This window comes from Calonectris borealis, chromosome 2 (genome assembly GCF_964195595.1).
Source record: "Calonectris borealis chromosome 2, bCalBor7.hap1.2, whole genome shotgun sequence".
Taxonomy (NCBI): Eukaryota; Metazoa; Chordata; class Aves; order Procellariiformes; family Procellariidae; genus Calonectris; species Calonectris borealis.
Genome location: NC_134313.1, coordinates 44370458 through 44390724, shown reverse-complemented (window position 1 = coordinate 44390724; position 20267 = coordinate 44370458). Strand labels below are relative to the sequence as shown.

At 35.9% G+C, this 20267-nt stretch overlaps 1 protein-coding gene across 1 annotated transcript in view; it reads left to right on the top strand.

Annotated features, from left to right (window-relative positions):
• Positions 1-20267, top strand: part of RP1 (RP1 axonemal microtubule associated) — a 185603-nt gene that overhangs the window by 39289 nt on the left and 126047 nt on the right. Inside the window, exons 13-20 of the mRNA XM_075141847.1 lie at positions 2113-2286; positions 2934-3146; positions 4246-4423; positions 6107-6238; positions 12294-12496; positions 16257-16346; positions 17926-18058; positions 18330-18481. Coding sequence (XP_074997948.1) covers positions 2113-2286; positions 2934-3146; positions 4246-4423; positions 6107-6238; positions 12294-12496; positions 16257-16346; positions 17926-18058; positions 18330-18481 — 1275 coding nt within the window. The remainder of the gene's footprint in view (positions 1-2112; positions 2287-2933; positions 3147-4245; positions 4424-6106; positions 6239-12293; positions 12497-16256; positions 16347-17925; positions 18059-18329; positions 18482-20267) is intronic.

Below are 20267 nucleotides of genomic sequence, written 5' to 3'. Positions count from 1 at the left end.
TCATTGTAGGAGGGTTGGATTAGATGACCTTTAAAGGTCCCTTCCAACCCAAACTATTCTATGATTTCCTCTTTTTGGATAAGTACAGATTCTAAGGATTGATTTTAAATGCCCATTTTTCCTTTGTGTCTTTTTTTAAGTAACCTGCCTGTCATAAGTCAACTGAAATATTCAAGATCTGTTTTGTTCCATTTTGATTTGTTTCATCCCATCTTCAAAGTCTTAGTATTGCCTTTCTTTCTCAGCACTTGCAGTATACAAGTAGGCAAATGGAGTCGTAGAAATTAGTTCTTTCTGATGAAACTCTTCTAGTGATGAGGGAAGAAGCTGTGTCCCTTTCACTTTTTTTAGTTCTTCCCCGTATTTATCCAGTGAATAATTTCATAGTCAAAGCTGGTCCCATTCCTCTTTTACATGATGTGCATTGGCATTAGTGGGAATAGAGTACTCTCAATAGAGTTAGATTTCTCAACAGGGATAGTGTCAGGCTGCCAGGAAAACTGTCAGACCTCCTTGCAGGACTTCCTAGTGTTCATGTTCATTAGTGTAATTCTGATACAGAGAACCCCTTGTAGTCTGTCACACTGCAGTATATAACTACAGAGAGGTTATTAACTGGGTACTTAAATTTGAACTTTCTCTTTTCTGCATTGCTACTGACATGCTTTATGAGTTTGAGCAACCTATAGAAAATCTGGATCTCAATTTTCTTATTTTTAGTTGTGCAAGATGTTCCTTTTCCCAGGGAATGTGAGAAATGCTGTCATTTTTGGGGTCCTTGGAATAAAGATACAATTTTTCCTTTACTTTTAGAAGTATATTGAATCTGATATACAATTTTTTTGAGTATGAAGCTTTTTCTTCAGAAGGTAGTGCCTCAGACATGAAAATTTTCCTTAGAAATATTGATTCTTTGTCATCTTAAAAATGCTGAAAAAATGTTAGATGATGTAAGCCAGAAGTCTTTTAAAATATTGGTCTGATTATAGTATTTTACATTTATTAAAATCCTAATTTTATTTAAATATGAGAATGATGATGGAGTTGATAAAATATTTAAATATGTATTTTGTATATTGTGTCTTTTATACAATGGGATCACACAGTATCCAGACAAGCATGGATACTGTGTTGCTGTAGTCTTTCATGTAAACCTTTGACTCCTTAATTGTTTTCTGTGAGAACAGTGTAAGTAAATGAGGAGAAACACTGAGGCAAATAAAGGAGGGCTGGTGGCAGAGAGTTGCTGTAGTTCGTTTTCTGTCTACGTCAACGTTATATTCCAAGCTTCTTTGCTGCGTTTGTAGGCTGAGACTTTAACTCTCTGTCATGGTTTAACCCAGCAGGCAGCCAAACACCACACAGCTGCTCACTTACTCCCTGCTGCCAGTGGAATGGGAGAGAGAATCGGAAAAAAAAAAGTAAAATTCGTCGACTCAGATAAAGACAGTGTAATAGAACAGAAAAGGAAGGGAAAATAATAATAATAATAATGAAGATAGGATATAGAAAATGAGTGATGCACAATGCAATTGCTCACCACCCACTGACCGATGCACAACCAGTCCCCGAGCAGTGATAGCTGTTTCCTGGACCACGCCTCCTAGTTTATATACTGAGCATGATGTCATATGGTATGGAATACCCCATTGGCCAGTTTGGGTTAGCTGTCCTGGCTATGGTCCCTCCCAGCTTCTTGTGCACCTGGCAGAGCATGGGAAGCTGAAAAGTCCTTGACTTGTGTAAGCACTTCTTATCAACAACTAAAACATCAGTGTGTTATCAACATTATTCTCATGCTAAATCCAAAACACAGCACTATACCAGTTACTAGGAAGAAAATTAACTCTATCCCAGCCAAAACCAGGACACTCTGTCTCTGATTGAGGCACCAGGGTATCTTTCATGTTCTCCTCAGATCTTGAAATTTCAGAGTCCACAATTTTAGGACTTTGGTATCAGGACTGCACATCTGAAAAATATAAAGACATTTTCATACTCGACTGATAATATTGTGGAAACTTGAACAATACAGAAACTATTGTTGATACTCTCTTCTGGATTTTGCCATATCTAGTAGTTCATTTGTTATTCCTACTTTGACTTTGTTAGAGCAAAGACAAGACTTGCTGTGAGCTCTGTGTTGACCTTCAACCAAATGGTTGTGCCATCCTTGAGTCAGCCAGGAACCCAGGTCACACTGTTATGTTCAATCTTCAAGGCAAAGTAGCTGATGATACAACAGGATATGCTGGACTTTCAAAAGAATTTGTTGTGCATGTCAAGGTAAGGTGGGCAGAGGGAAATTAAGACGACTCTTCTAAAATTTACTGTTATAAATCAGATTGTACCTAATCAAATGTCAGAGGATTGCAAGCTGAAAGTGATCCTCTTCCACCAGGTGGAGCTAAACTACAGCTTAACAGGTAGGTGGCACTTGAGAAGTTTTCCTTTACTGCTCTCCTGTGGCGAGCGATGCCGATACTGCAGCTGGTATATGCAAATAGGGTGGGCTGTTACACAGAAAAGATGCATCTCTAAACTTTTTCGAAAACCTTCGAAAAGTAGGAAGGTAGGTACGTACAGGAGAGCTGCATAGGAAATTACTTGATTTGAAAAGAGAACAAGTCCCTTAACTTGCCACACTCTTTGTGCTCTGGATGTTGTGCTGCGCTGCTGAACAATAAAAAGCAGGGAAGCTGCAGAGTAGGGAAGGATTTCCACTATCCAGGTTAGAGTCTACACAGAAAACAGCAAATATTCAAAGGTTGGAGGTATACTTGAATTATTTGGGACTTATTAATTTACATTTTATACATGAAAATGCATTAATAAGTGCTTAAAATAAATCAGTATAAACAATATAAATGTCAAAGTTTAAGATGGAGAAAAGCTGTGCTATTCACAAAGGACTTCTCGTCTCTGATCTGAAGGGTGTGTTTCACCATGGTGCCATCATTCTGCTCAACACAAGTCTCTGCCAGGCTCTGTCCCTTAGACGTGATGGGAGCTGCAGCGGAGCAGGTCAGCAGCAGCAGGAATCCTACTGGAAGGTGCATAAAATCGGTTCTGGGGTCTGCATGTTTGAAAGTGCGAGATACCCAAGAATGTATCTGAAGATCAAAGATGACCAGTGTAATGGAACAGTAAGCAGTTCTTTTTTGTATTTCCCTTTGCAGTTAGTGTGAGTAAATTGTCAGTGGTAGCAGAGAATATTTTTTTACTTGCTTGGATAAAAATGGGATAAAACATTGCTGAGATTTAAAATTTTTCAGATCTTTTCCTTCATTTGCTCAAGGAAAGATAGATAGAAAAATATAGCAAGAGAAGCTGTCATGTCTATTTAGCACTTGATTGTAAAGATATATTATATTTTTAAACTATTGAGAATGTGGATGTAGTGAAAATTTATTCGTTGCTAGATAGCTGATGACTCTCTGTCAGGATTCTCTTGTATTAATTTGATTTTTATTAAACAACCACAGTTATACTGGTGTGAGTTTGGAAGATTTTGAAGTGATCTCGGCATCCTAGCTTTTACAAATGATTCTGTTTTGTCTGAAATGAAGAACCTGACTTTTTTTCTTCATCAGGCAACCACATAGAGTTTATTCTTGAAATACGTCACCAGTAGCCTGTATATTTAGTAATAAAACTAGGCTTGGGGGTTGGTTGAAACATTCTGATTTTTGGACCTGTAATATTCTCCACCTCCTAGGAGTTTAACTATTGCAGGTTTACATTTGAGAGCAAAAAAGAGAATTAAACATTAGTATTTGCTCATTAGACTCAATGTTTACTAATCATTTGTCTGTTTGCTGATATGAACTGATATAATTGTTTTGAATGTGGCAGAGCACAAACATGTTCGGGGGTTTAAAGTGGTATTGAGTCTAAATAAATTGATGATAAAACCCACTAATTAATAATTAAGAGGTATGTTGATTAAGTGGGAAACTCCTTTGAATATATCCCAGACTTTGCCTAAATCCTAACAGAAATCGGAATGCTTTCATATGCGATCTTTCACTTACTCAAATTATGTGACCAGTCTTTCTGTTCACAAAGGAATAAGCAAGGCCAAGATATGTGTGTGTGTGTAATAATGTAGGACATTGTGAAGAACCTAAAGTTAATTGGAAATGTTATTAGAAGTTAGAAATACTTAAGTCTTAAGAAACATCCAACTTGCCTAGCTACACCAATACAATTGTTGAATTCACATTTCTGTTTTCAATTTCTTAGGGCACAGGTGATGAATACTGCCACTTTAAAATTGAGAAGAATTTGGAAACTGGATCTGTAAGTCTAGAATCAGTGCAAAATAAAGGGATATATGTTGGTCTCCTGCCGGATGGCCAGACTAAGCCAGTCATTAACACTGGAGAAAGAAACATTTTTTTCTACCCACAGGTCATCAAATGTATGTAATTTCTTAATATTCTACAGTTTAGTGATTAGTGTTTCTGAATGACAAATTCAAAGCAAAAGTGTAAAAGCTAGATTGACACCATTTCCTTTGTTGTGTTTCAGTAATTTTAAAGGTGAAAAGTTTGTTGTGCCCACTCTTAATTTCTCCTATGTAGCTAGTTAATTTTCCTTCATTTGTTTCTTTTTATAACAATAAATGATGCAGAAGAAATCTATTTTTTTACGGAACAAATAAACTTTTGAGCATAAGAATCGAAACAGGTGACAAGTTAAAGATGAAGTCGACTTTCTGGGTCTATTCCCCATTCTGTCCACAGATTATGGCAGCCTGGGAGATGATGTCTTGCTGTCAGCTATACCACAGTCTTTCCTGATTTTATAGGGAAAGTAGTAGACTTCAGAGAGGGCCTGCTTGGTAGTGTTCAGTTTCTTTTTTAATCATGCCAAATACATTGTACTTCACCAACAAGTATATTGATTATGTGATTCTTCTGTCCCATGGTCATATTTGAGAGCTATTGCAGTCAGAAAGCTCCCTCACTAGGGAGCTGACCTGCTCTAGTCAACTAGCCAGGATGCAGAAATTAGCTCTCAGCACACTCTGGATCACCGTCACTGGACTGTCTGCTTGTCTTTTCTCCTTCAGGAGAATGAAGTTTTTAATTTGGTGAACAATTGGTTATCAAGCATAGTCAGCTGACTTGGATTATAACTGCAGAAAACAGTGGAATTACAGTACTTGTATTCTTATCTGGTGGACATAGTCACAGAGATCAAGAAATGAAACATCTCATGAAAATGCTAAACTGGCCATCAGTTCAAAATTGAGAATTTGGTCAGATTTTTTCCAGATACAAGCAGAACAGGGTCATCTTGAATGCTTTGTCCAGCAAAGGGAAAGTATCAAAACATACAACCAGTCTTATTATTAATTGTTCTATGTTTATTGTGACCGAGGCATACAGAAGCATTGTGCAAGTCACTGTAATGGCATCCCTACCATTCAGTCCCTACTTGCTACAAGGCAACAAGAATATTTTGGTCACTGTGTCCTTGTAGAAATGAGGAAAGTATTTTCCTTTGTTACTTCTCAGGAGAGCAGGGTTTTCAATGGAAATTCTCAACAAAGCAGGGCTTACTGATGCCATTAAAATAAAGCTAAATGTTAATTCATTACAGGCTTGAGCTCTCCTGAATCTGTGTTACTCAGTAAAAGGAAGATAAAAGGAGCTAATATTTTCTATGAGAGCAACCAAGATTGTCTGTTTTGCACTTCATATTATTGGAAATGGCCTCTAGCAGTTTTCATTTCAGCATTCCCAGTCTTAGAGGAAACATCAGGGGGGTGGAGAAGCTTATCTTGGGGAACACTACATTTTAACAAGTCATTTTATTCATATATAAATGTTGAATTGTTACTTAGATTTTCAAAGCAGTAAATGGACTTTTATTGGTATGCCAGATTTTTTCCACTTTTTGTGGCATGCTGCTAACAATAAAAGCTAATAATAGCTAGTGGCTGTGCAATACATAGAGAAAAGATTTTGGTGATCACTGTGTTGAACAGTTGTGAGTTCTGTTATTAGTGTTTGTCACTGAACATATGGGAAGCTTCCGAGCAAGAAAAAGCAAATGATTTGTAGCTAATGACAGAATTTACATTTCATTGTTTTAGTTGGCCGGGAAGAGCCTATGGGAACATCTGCAGCACCCAATCAAGAGAAGAATGACTTCAGAGAAACTCAACTCCAACCAGCAAAAGCCCAGAAGCCAGTATCTCAAAGCCTTTCAACTTTTCTACCCTCAAGTAAGCAACATTTTACAAACTCGTTGTGATATAACGTGTTATGTCTGCCCTCGATGCATGTTTGCAGTGACTCACCTCAGGAAGGACAATGAATAGTTTTTCTAGACTATTGACTTTTGCATGCATACATACAACATAAAAAATATTGCGGTTATTGTTTTTTAAAAGGGCATTGGAATGTGGTTTATTGATAAGGCAACAATCAGCATGTAACTGTTGAATAATTTCACATTACATTTTTTTTTTTAAAGTAACTAGCCATCTAGCATAAGGACTATTTCTGTGGAAATTAAGAGATTGATATGATACAGAACTCAATCCAAAGCTCACTGAAAGTAATGGAATATTTCTCATTTATGCTTGCTCTCACACTTATGTTTTCTGCTTTACGATTCACTGGGGGAAAGAGTAAGATTTTGGTGCACTGCATGCTAATTTATACTTATGTTTAGGCAGGTAGGAATAGATAAACAATGTTCTGGTCATGCTTCTGGAGTCTACCAGATGTGTTTTACTAGAATAAATGACCACTTTCTTCTTTAGCTATAGAAGTTGCATAAATGGTCTAAGAAAATGATTTCCCCAACTCAAAAATAGGAATATTCATCAACCTAGTAACCAAAGAAGGTGTGACTAAGGAACTAAACAAAACAGGGAATGATACATCTTTTAAGGAGTGGGAATGATCATGTTTGCTTCCTGCCTCTCTTTTATTTCAATGACGTACTCAAGGACCCTGTCTGCACAGCCTGAACTGTGTCACATTGACATGAAAAGCAGATGGAATAAATGGAAACTACTGAGCTCCACACAGCACATTGAGGCACATTCACATGGTGGAAAAATATCTGTTACCTTCAGTGAGCTTTAAAGACAATATTATATTAGAGCTTCCACTATAGGAGACACACTTAGTTGGCTAGAGGTAGTCCCAAAGGCATTCATGTAGCAAATAATTCAGGTGGGTTGCTGATTTGGTTTTAAGCTTGGTCCTCAGACTGCTATTTCAAAGTGTACACGAAAAGTCTGGCAATGTGAACAAGACATCAAATATGGCATACTTGTTCATAGGGCATAATGTTAGTGAAGTATCAGGAAGGATTTTAAATAAATTCAGTTGAACCAAAGTATCCTGGTTAAATTCAAAGCATAGGTCTGGATTATTATTAGTTACTGTAAATTGTTTCTGGCAATGTTATTTCCATTCTTAGCTCAAAACACCCACTTTCCGTTTCTAATCTATCAGACTTCATGTTGTATCATTGTGTCACAAAGCCTTCCCAAAGTGTTGTGGTTTGTCAGCAACTGGTGAGTTATGCTGTATTTGAAACCCATGGCAACAATACACAAGCCATCAAACCTGTTTTCAAAGAAGCTGGATGTGTTTAGGGTTGGATACAAAGGACCCTTTTATAGAAGCAATATCTGCCATGAAATTGGTTCCATAGGGTCTGTAGCACTTTGTAAGAAGTATTTCTGACATTCATAAATGTGGACTCTGCGTATGCAAAATGAATAGAAATATCAAAGTTACTCTGCCCTTCAAAGAAAATGCTCATTTTTAGTAAGCTATTTTCACTTAGAATACTTTAAAGGTAACTGACTTTTGACATGTAGAGGTGAGCCTTAATTTTTAAACTGATATTCATTAAATACTCATTTGCTTTTTTCAGTCCCAGTTAACATTCGAAAAAGGGTGATGTTTGTGTTGAGTATACAATCCAGCAGTAAGCTTAGCATCCAAACTCAGAGCAGATTAACCCTTAGGTTGACCAGGCCATCTTTTTTATGTCTGTGTCTGCTAACTGGTAGTTGTGTTTTGGTTGTTGTTTTCACAAATAATAATTTATTTAGGATTAATTAAACTGAAAACTGTGCTACAGCAGTTAGGGCTTCTCCTGTTGCAGTGTGAGTTCTCTGTTCCTCAGGAAACTTCTTTCACTGTACAAGGATGATGGCAGGTCCCAGCTTCTACTTAACAGCTCACAGGATATTAGATATTAAAGTGAATGTCAGAGACAAGGCACCTAAAATGCATGCAAGACATCATGTTATAGACTCAAGAATGATCAAATGTGCTGTCCAAAACAGAAAGGAAATAATATACATATGGTTAGAGGACCACAAAGTCTAGGGATAAAGGAGATGAAGCAGAAGCCACTAAAAACTCAAACCAAAAATTAAGGGTTTTTTTAAACCCCTTTTTACTCTTCCGATACCAGTTGAAAAAGCAAGCCAAAATCAACAGCCCTGCTGAAAATATAGTGTGTCGTATTATGTACCAACTAGTAAGCATACATGAATCTTATGGGATTTTCCAAATGACTTTGTACTGGGAATTTCCTCTTTGCTTGTTCCTTGTGTTTCTCAAATCATGTTTAAATTTTAACGGTAAAAACATGCCTGTGTGTACCGGTGAAAACAAAGGGAGAGATGATACAAATGATACAAATGCAGTCTGTGACATTGAGAACATCTTTGTGGTTTGGTATTAGCAAATTGTATCTCTGAGAAATGATTTTTATACCCTCCACATTCCCTTTCTGCATGTCTGGAATACTGTTAGTTGCTATTAATTTTTAATATATTTTATTTACAAAAGAAAATAAGATACAAATAAAATCTGATCTCATTTCCATTTGGTTTACATTGGAAATGATGATACAAAAAGGTGTAATAAAAATGCATCAACTTTATTGTCCAAGCTTCTGCTTTAGAGATTAATTTTTCTGATGGTTCATTTCAAAAGTGTCACTCCATCATATGATCTTCTGGGACAAGATAATTTTCTTTTTGCTTTTGATTTAGGATAAATAAGTAAAAAAATAAAGTTATTTTTATGAAACTGTGTGAAGGATTGTGATTTCATCATTCTCATGCAGGCCTATCAGAATGAATTTTTGTCGCAATAGATTTACAGCATGGTGTCATGAAGTGTGTAAACTCCCATGACTAATGCAGGGTAACCATCAAATCCTCTTTTCAGACTGGAATATTTTTAGCTTGTAGCAAATCAATGCCACTGATTTCCATTTGTAAGAAGAGCCAGTAAATTACGAGGCAAAAAGCATTCCAAGCCTTTGAATTGTTTGTGCATTATAATTGTTTTCAAGAGATAGTAGTTTGAGGTTGCAGTAGCTGCTTTGGGTAGCAATTGCCCGAGTATGGAATTCTTGTGCTAAGCATATGAAGCAGCCTGGGATTCCTTGTGCTTCTTGAATACCTGTGCATTTTGTGAAAATTTTCATCTGTTTGCTGTAAGAAAGATACGGTTTTAGATAGCGGGAAGGAACTCTAGCTTTCAGAGTTACAGGTGAGGAGCTAGGTAACTACAGTTACAGAAAGTTATATAGTCAAGTTCTCAAAAATACTGATTATACAAAAACAACTATTTTGCTGTAGTTCTGTTATTTCAGTCACTGAAAGACTAGTGTAATTAAGTTTTTATTCAGGTAAACATGAGAAATTTGCCTTTTGCTTTATTTTTGGTGTGTGAATTTTCTCTTTTCTTTCAGAATAACTTGCTCTCAGTCATGATGAAGAATACAATAAAACCAGCAATTATTATAACACTATTGCCTATTTCTAAATTACTATAACCATTCCAAAGTCATACTACTACTGTTAGAAGCACTGCTGTAAAAGTCATACTACTACAGTTCTGAATTTCTTAAGAATTGATTAACCAAATTTTAGAGTCTTTACCAGGGCTGAAATTTCCCCTGATTCCAGAAGTTAGTGCTTATTTATTATAGAACTTTGTACTGGATCCTGATTCCTTTGCAATTCCTTGCGCAATTGTTTTACATCAGTTAAGAGTTCAATGCTAGTGGATCATAATTCCGGTTTGATCCTTTAGATAACCTGTAGGACAACCTGATGACCTAAGTAACTATTTAATTCCTTTTGAGTACAACTTTTAAGAAAAAAAACATTTATTTAATATCTTAAAAGTGACATTTGAGGAAATATAAAGGGAAGATCATATCTCAGTATTGAATTAATCCTTCCTCACTTACCCAATTTGCTTCAGCGATGTTTCAGCAGGATATGGAATTTGTTGCTCATAAAAGTTTATTAAGAAGCAAGTCTCAAGGATTCAAAATTTCTTTTCAGTTTGCCTTCAAACTTATATTTTAATGCTAGCAACAAAGCACAGTCAGATAAATTTTGCAAATTTCTGTCATAGCTATTGCTTTGTTTTGGCTAGTATTTGTACTGGGCTTGGCTGGGATGGACTTAATTTTCTTCATAGCAGTCTGTCTGGTGCTGTGTTTTAGCCTGGTGACCAAAGCAGTGTTGCTAAAACAGCAATGTTTTAGCTGTTGCTGAGCAGTGCTTGCACAGCACTGAGGCCACCTCTGTTTCTCACTCTGCACTCCGAGTGAGTAGGCTGGGGGGACGATAGCAAGAGGCTGGGAGGGGACACAGCCAGGACAGCTGACCAAAGAGATACTCCATACCATTGTCATGCTCAGCAATAGAACTGGAGAGGAATTTTTCCAAAGTAGTCATTCCTTGGGGACCAGATGGGCATCATTCTGCTGGTGGTGAGTGATTGCTTTTGCATTACTTGTTTTTCTGCCTTTTTTTTTTTTTTTTGTTAAGCTGTGGTGTTTGGTTTTTCTTTTTTTTTTCCCTTTGAGGTAAAGGCAGTTTAATAAGTGAAGGGAAAAACTCCATCCCAGAGAAACCCAGAACAGTATTTTAATTAAGCAAATAAAAAAGCAAAGGGCTCTGATAGCAAGGTATGTAGTACAGCAGTAACATACATAGTGATGCATTGGGAATTCTTCAACAAATCTGTATCAGTGACTATTTGTGAATTGTGCAAAATTGTAAGTGAATTGCATTCCGTGTTTGGAGCCTCTGGCCTCCAAAAGCTTGGTTCATAGAAAGCTACTTAATGGATGAAGAATGAGCTGGGGGATACAAAAGGAAATTAATCCACAGCACAGATTATATTCATTATGGTTAGCATATTAAAAAGTCTCTCTGCAGTCACCTGAAAAGACCTCATGAAGAGCAGTTTGGGAGCCTCTGCAGGACACAGTATATAAACAATGTGTTTGTTCATAATTTCAAATTTAGGGTTTATATGTGCCTCTTGTGTCAGAACAGATTATAAATTCCTGGGGGCAAGGACTCCCTCTTTTGGAGAGGACTTCATGGTCAGTGGTCCCATTATTGAAAAGTAGTATTCCAGACATCTGATGTTTGTAAACTCCACTTTGATTAGAACACTCAAAACTAAATTCTTTCATCCCAGGAGAGTCTACTTTTTCATATCTCATGTGCAGAGCTGCCATTTGACGTCTTTGAGTATATATATATATATATTTCTCTTAAGGGTAGATGAAAGATCACTAGGTGCTATTTGAAAGTGAAATATATGTTTTCCAAAATTATACTTCCTCAGCCATTAAAGCTGTAAAATTTATTCCTAAAGTGGTATTGTGCTGCTATTGTCTCATTCATGCAGAACCTGCCTTAGCCCAAATGCTGGCACTGTATGCGTAAGTGTGGTTGGGCAAGGATATATTGTGCTGGTTTTTGAGTATTTTACAGTATTTAATTAATATTTAACTTGAAGGAAGTTAATTTCCTGAATAATTTTTTTCATTTGAAGTGAAAATTGTCTCTATTCTCAGACATATGATTCTGCTAATAATGTCCCAACACAAGGCATTAAAGGAGTATTTATAAGTAATTCTACTCATTTCTAAATGTCAGACTATGGAACCAGAAATGTCGATTTAATGGCCATGGTTCTGCATCATAGCATCCTTCTCTACACTGGAATATGTATAAAGAATAATATGATGATAGTGCATGTGAGAGATACTTGTTCTTTTCCGGTTGATTCTTGTAGCTCAACTAATCAGTACATTTTGGTCTAGACAAGAAACATAAATCAATCTTTTCAAACTATCTCACTTGCCATGAAAAAATACAATCCCCTCTCTGTTATGGTCTCCTTATGGGCTGAAGTTACAACAGCGACTGGCAGTTTCATGTCGATTTTTATCTCCCACTAATGTTCTGTATTTCACAGAGGAAATGAGAAATCCCCAAGGTGGTGAGTGTCCCCTTCCTCCAGATGATGAATGGAAAGTGTCAATGCTGACAGGAAATGCAGGAACTGAAGCAAATGTCGTTCTCTGGGTATATGGAGACAGAGGAGTAGCTGGACCAATAACTCTTGGCAAGGACAACAGAAAGCAGCTGTTTCTTCCCAGGCAGGAGGATGAATTTCAGGTAGCTAATGAAGGCTAAGAACATTATTTTAATGTGTACCTTTCCAAAGATTATTCTGTCATGTGAAAAGAAAAAATGTTTTTCTCCTATGTTTACTGCATACAATAAATCTCTATCTAATCTCTATGAATTCTGCGTTAAATCAGCTTGGTGCATATAGTTAGCAACAGAGGAAATGCTCTTTCTTATAACACCCTCTCCTTCATATAGTAGCCCGAATGGGACAACTGCAGAGGCAAATTGATTTCTTTAAGGTAATTGATTTGAAACTAGCTTTAGAAACTATCTGCTCCTAAACAAACCATGTCTGATGTAAGAATTGTGTATCATTTAGGGATCTTTACTAATGAAATCTTCATGCATACAGTTTTCAAAGCATACCATTAAGTGTATATGTGGAACTGGTTCAATTAAGGAAGAAAACCCTTTTTTCAGCTGCCATATTATAAGCAGCTGAAATGCCAGAAGCTTTACCTACAGAATTACTAAAAGCCTAATAAAACCTACATGTTATCATGTCATGAAAACACAAAGAGTCCTGCTATTATTTAAGAATGACCCCCCCTCAATTGTAATAGGGAAATTATGTCTAGGCAGGCTGAGAGGAAATTACCAAAGGGGCTAAAAGTTCCGTTCTGCTTAAATCTTTCTGTCTGAGATGCATGTAACACATCATTGCTGTCTTCAGCTAACTGAAGAAGTTATATTTTTCACATTTTGTGCAAATTTTTTTTCTGCACTCATCAACTCTGCTAATACAATCTTGGCACAATAACAAGGCAAGATTGTTACTGTCAATAATATTAATAATAATACTCTCTATGAATAGAGTATAAGCAGGAAGATAACCAACTGTTATGATCATTTTCTAAGCACATAGGCTATATATTATGATCCACAGGGAATCCTGTTCTCCTAATTGGTGAATAATTTATAAGCAACGTTGGGTAATGGCATGTTTGCAATGTTAATCTATACATTCTTAAGAGATGGACCAATTTTTCTTCTCTAAAATAGATATTGCCCATTATGGCTATGTGCTGTGGATATTGATCTTGTGAGAGAGCAGAATCTTTCTCTCAGCACCTGGGGCTACTACTATGATTCTTTACATCACGCTGACACTATTGCTTTCAGGCATGAAACAGCAAATGTCACCAAAGTCCTTTTCACTCTTTAGTCTGCAGTAGATAAATCCACAAAGAAAAAGCCTATGACTAAGAGCTCTTTCTTCTCTTTTCCCCTTTAAACTTTATCCTGTACTTGTTCAGCAGGATAAATCTTGAAATGAGGATAGGAATGCAACACTTACTTACTTAAAAAAAATTACATCTTCTTTTTATCATTAACATCTTTGAGCTTGATATGGTTTCACTGATATTTTCTAGAGCAGAAGATAACAAATTTTATTTTTTAAAGTAATCAATCATAATTCTGGCCAGGAGTTCTAGAAGAAAACAGCTTCTGAAAGCCTGTAATAATCAGGTAATTTGGAGTCAGTTTTCTTTAACCTTTCACTTTATCAGCAGTGTACAACTACGAAAAATTCGAGTAGAACTATCTTGAGAAATGAAAACCATTCATATGTGGCCTTCCCTCTCTTACCTTACTCGTGTGAGTAGTCATTGTCTGGTTAATCCTTTCTAAGACTGTGCATGAGAAAAATCAAGAAGGATACCAGAGGGTTTCTTCTAGGAGACCTCTGCTTCTTTTAGGCAGAAGTCGCTCTGCATTCTGACAAAGATCAGTACATGTATGTTTTGTATTGATACATGAAATGATCATGTAACTTTTTTTTTAACCAAAAGCCTAAAGGGGGATTCATTGGAATAAACAGACAACATGACAGCGCTGTATATTCAGTGAACACCAGCTCTGTGAATGAGAAGACAGTATCTCATATTACTTGAGAAGTGGGTTGGTTTGTTTGTGAAATGTGGGAAGTGACAATCGTCGTTTTTTCAGTCAAGCTGTATACATGCTCTTCCTTTACTACTGCTTTAATCCCAAAGTCTCCAGGTTACCTCTAACAAGACTACTTATAGAGAGAAATATTATGCAGCATAAGCAAGGATATCAGAATCTGACTCCACAGAACAAAGCTCTTTTCTTCAGCCAATGGAAAAGACAAGAACCATATTGTCACATCAGTGTTGCAAGCCTGGAGTTAGCATTTATTTTGTTAATGAAATTCAGGTCAATGTAGCGACTGTACCCATACAAATACAGGTGTGAATTCCTCAGATTCTTTCTCAAACAACCGTTGCAATTTACTGTGTGCATTTCAATGTTAGGGAAATCAAGGGTAAAAGTTGTTTGCTTCTAGAAGTCTTTGACTAAAGCATGGTAACACTGTGACTATAACATAAAAATTTGTTATACAAAAGCATAAAGAGACAGCTAAAAGCTGGTATAGGAACTGAGGTAATTCTGACCTCTGAAAAGAGAAGAGGTTTTTTTATTAATGAAGATAAAGAATGAGTGGATAATATACTAGTAGGTGTTTCTAAGAGAATGAAAAGAAAATTTTTGTACACTGTAAATAGCTTTTTTGAATGTAAATGATGGAGTGGAATAGGCTGTTACCAACCTTTTATTAATAGAATTATTATTTGAGAAATAATATGATAATGCACTTACTTTTCCTTTCCTAGTAGTACATTACAAATGATCTAAAATGATTTATGCTTGCTTTAAATAATGGTTAAACTTCAAATAAACCCCAGATAAGTGGGATAGGATAGGCTTGCATAGAGTAGATTTCATAGGTAAAAGCACGTATAATGCTTGAAAGTGCAAAGAAAGTACAAATGAATGCAAATCATAGTCAGAAACCGAAGATAGTATCAGTGATTTCCAAAGTTTTGCAGATATTCTGCCAGCTTTTGAGAGCTTATTCCTTAAGGTCTCCAAGAGTTTTTATATCCTTCACTTTGACATACTAGGGTTTATGGTCATGGTGCTGTGCTGCATTATGAAAGATTTGTGACCTGTGATTTAGTGGATTTAATTTTGTATTCCACATTTCTGTCATGAATGGCCCTCACCAACTTTTTTTACTTTTCAAACTTTGAAGAGTTGAAATATCTGCCAAATCATTTCTCTACCAAGCATTGTGATTTCACTAGGCTATAAGCTGGTCAAACTGGGACTCAGACAGAAATCTGCTTAGACCAAACAGAAGCAGTCTCTTTTCTGGATCCTATAATCCAAAATCTGCCCATCAAATGTTGTATACTCAGATGCTACAGTGGTTCAGAGAAATCTGGAACCAATTGCAAAGGTAAAGATGCAGTTTTATGTATCTTTTTTTTTTTTCCACATGTGATATAGCTATATTTTTTCCAGAAATATAGCCCAAATTGAATGAATGGCAAAATTTATGTAGAAATACAGGGCAAATGGGGTTTGTGCATAAATGAGAACTGGATTTTTGAGTTATTTCACATGTGATGATTGAAAATACAGGAAGGGAAAAGTTTAATGGTGGTTTTTTTTTTTTTGCAAGATGTCCTTCAGGCTGTAAGAGTTTTAAGCAGAGAATTCATAGGCCTGTGCTTGCCATTAGAATGCTGCTTCTTCCATATGTGTGGGAGACTGAGACTGAAATGTCTTTTAATCATGAATTGGATACAGTGTTAGTTTGCAAGGCATGGCCTTACTTGATCAGCATGCAGCCTCTACCACACAAGTTTAAAGTGTAAGTTGTACATAGATTTTTGTCTGTAGTTATATGTTGTATTGTTTTGGCTTTATTCAGGTTAAAATAAAAAACATTGGGAATATCTACAAGATAAGAATTGAACTTGATGAATTACTAAATGAAAAATCAGAGTGGAACTTACAAAGGGTGAGATTTTTTATGGTGAATTTTTTCTGCTCTCGTGATATTTAGGGATGTTCACCAGATTAAATTAATACTAAATTCTTGCTAACACTGACCTCCATGTAAGATTTATTTCAGAATTGCACATAAGTATTGGTCTTCTGTTTCTTATTTTGAATCTGTAAAAGACACAAGCTTATCCTTCGGCCTTTAATTCATCTTAAAAAGCCTGATTTAGAAAACCAGAATTAAACAGTAATAACAGATTTTGACATAAACCCAAAGGCCTTAACTGTAACTGTACCAAAACTGAATGTAAGTATAAATATTTCAGTTGCTCAAATGGTTGCAGGAATCCTACTTTCCATCCTGGTGGTTACAAATTTTTTTTTTAACATTTTGGCCCAAATTTCATAGAGTAACCCTGGGATTTCAAATATTTCTTTTCACGGAAGGAAATAAACCAGGTTGAAAGCTGTGTTTTTCTGACAAAGCAGTTAATATTTGCGATTGTTATGAATCAGCAGGGGGAGCTCTGCCAATAAACATTGGGGATTAAGAATCACTGCCACAAAAGTATTTCATGTTAGAATAAATACATGCTTTGGTGTTAAAACAAGTGTTTAGTTTACTTAAAATAATATTTTATTGGAAAAGTGAGATAAATGCATATATTTTCCTGATTTCCTAAGTGTTAGAATTTGAATGTGAATACTTGTTTTCATAATTTTGTTTGCCAGGCTTATGCATACTATATCCACTTCCAAAACACAACTGCAGAAAGACAATTTTTTGGCACTGATTTCCTTTTGCTAGTGAAGGCCTATGGAAAAAACTATAGTAAGCATTGTTATAATTCAAGACCAAGAAAAACTGCTCCCATAAAAAAGAGGAAAGACTGCTTTTGTTATAGGAAACAAGTAGCGTAACAGTGGCAAATAACTTGAGAATTTGAATTCTAACTATCTTCAGAGGAATAAATAGAGGGTGCTGGTACCCAGGTTGTCTTTTGATCTGCTGTAGAAGAGCCAAATATAATACAAATTGATTTAATATTTCAACATATCCTCTCCTTGCCAAAGTTCAGAAGGATATAGATGATGAGTTTCATCCTGTTTTCATTTTAATATAAAAATGTGTCAATCTTTCCATATCTTCCAAAAGCTCAGTCTCACCTAACTTCCCTTACCAGAAAGTTTTCAGTCTTCAGTACTCCAGACAGTGTTACATAGAGGTAGTTCACTGACAGAAATCAGAATTGGTGACATTTCTTATGGCAAAAAAGGAAATTTCAATTACAGATTTGTTTGTTCCAAGAATAAGATAATTTTAAAGTCCAAGGCATATTCAAAGAATAGAGGCTGGCAGTTTCAGCTGCAATATCATGGGTGTGAATAAAGATCCTCTCTACTGAGGAGTCAAGTTGCAAACTAGAGGCCAAAATAAAAATGTTTTCATACTGCAATTTTGTATGTCATATTTACTGATCGTGTTATTGTTTTCTGAGATAGAAGAACATATATAGAAAAATACGTTTTGCTGTTGAGAAGCAAAGCACTGGAAAGAGTGAACGGAGTCATAGTTGGAATTGCTTCTTCTCTAGGTGACACTGCAACATCTAAAGAGCAAGAAAACACTGAATTTTCCAGCAAACACATGGTTGTCAAAGAATCGCGATGATAGAGATTTTTCCTGTGAACTTCCAGTAGTGGAAGCTGGAAAACCTATCTATCCAAGTATGTGTGTACTTCAGTTGCACAGTTATGTATATATCGGTTACCTGGTTTTCAGTATTAATGTAATCTGAATTATATTCCATCTGTTGTATATTCATAAATGTGGTCTTAGCAATCTTAAAAACAGATAATTAGACAGATTTCTGGAGAATATATTCCAGCAAATTAATTGCAAATCAAATTTGCTGGCATTGTTTCCATTAAGCTAGAGTGGTGAGTAAAATGAATTGTGATTACACATGTATTTTCTTTTTTTGGTTATTTCCGGAAGTTGTTTTATACCGTGTTTATGTCTACACTGGTGACATGGAGCAAGCTGATACAGATTCTGCAGTTTATCTGTGTATCTATGGAAAAAGAGGAGATTCTGGTCTAAGACTTCTGCATAAATCTGGTATACCAGTGACATTTCAGAGAGGAATGGTAAGTCTGAAAAACAATTTGCTTGGCCATATAAATATAATTGAGTAACTTTCACTGGTCTTAACAGGTTCCTAATAAAAAAGATCACCGAGATTTAGAAAAATAATTTTTAAGAACTAAGGAAAATAATTTTATACTAATCCAGGAATAACTAGAATAAGTGAAAACACAGGCAGGAAAAGAGGAAGAAAAATGATATGAAGAACCCCCCTAGGATGATGGGAAGAGCTGCCAGTGAGTACAGAACATATTCTGTCAAGGTTTAATGAGTACAGCTGATTCTAAAGGACTGCACAGAAATCGTTCCAGACTGTTCATTATGTATTTCTTTTATTGTGTGATAGTATAATATTGTGATTAATGCAGGGCAGATTTAAATTTATTTTTCTTTCAATTGCCTCTAATCTTGTCCATAAGTAAAATACGCATCATCCTGATTTTCTGCAGGAGTGTATGGCTGAATTTCAGGAACTACTGAATTTAATCTTAGCTCTACCATTAACCTTCTATCAAGCCTGTTTCTTCCTTTGTGAGCTATTGAGAATTAACACTTGTATGTCTAACAAATGGAATACTTAATTCCAAAATTAAGTATTAGTTATACTTAATTAGTGGAATACTTAATTACAAAATAAAAAGCAGTATCTAAAATGCTAAGCATAAAAATAACCCACTGGGAAACTTCTGAGGTATCTACACTATTTTAAAGTACATATTTTATACCATTACTAATGTATTAGATATAAAGTTCCATTCCAATTGAAATTCAGAATTTAAGTGGAGTTGTCTAGGGGAATTATTCTAGTCAGACTGATAGTAAATTCAACATATTATTTATACAGGGGCTAAGGGGGTGGCGAGGTGGCTCAAAGTGCACTTTGTTGTGGAAATGGGTGAACAAGACAGTGGATTGTACCGAGTGGCAGAGCAGGGCCTGGGATATATCATATATATAAGACAAAGGCAGTTGAGTGCTGACTTGAACAAGTCCGTTTAATCCCTGCCACAGATATGCTACATGATATTGTGCAAATCACTTAAGTGTAGCTTCCCTGAGTGACCACTTTTTGCATGCTTCTATTTTGCTGCCTAATCAGTTTAACTTTTCTGAGTAACGATAGCTGTAACTGAGGTTTGTTCAAAAAGAATTCTGCTCTGGACATAGTAACCTCTTCGAAATGCTAAATATGCCAATAAATTAACCCCTCTGTTTCTCAGTTGAGCACCCAAACTACTTTGCATCTTGACAGCTATAACTATATCTTTAACTATATAGGTAAAATGAAATATTACGCAGATGGCCTTTCAAAAAACAGATTTCAGCATTTGCAGAAAACTGGGGTACTATGGAAAAAGTGCAAAAGTGAAGTCAGTGGGGAAATCAGTTCTGCTTCACTGAACTGTTTGGGTGGTTGCAGTAAATAATGTATAGAGTCATCAAGATAATGAAGATAAAAAGAAGTATAAAAAAGCTGCAGTCCTGCCTCTGCATAATTTGAGGCAGGGATCCTTCAGAGAGAATAGCTTGTGATCATATATTACATATACACAAGGGAGAGCTAAAGTTGCACAGGCAGTCTCAATTCTGTCATTTGCTAAGGACTGAGAACTTTACAGATACGAATTTTCCGATGTAGTTCTTTCCTTCATTTTCCTTTTACTGAGAAGTGTGACCTGGACTGTTACATTTAGAGAGAGAAAGCTATATATGCTTTTTACCATAACAGAAAATTACCAACCTGAACCGTTCACCAGATCAGCTTCATGCTCCTATGAAAACAAACTT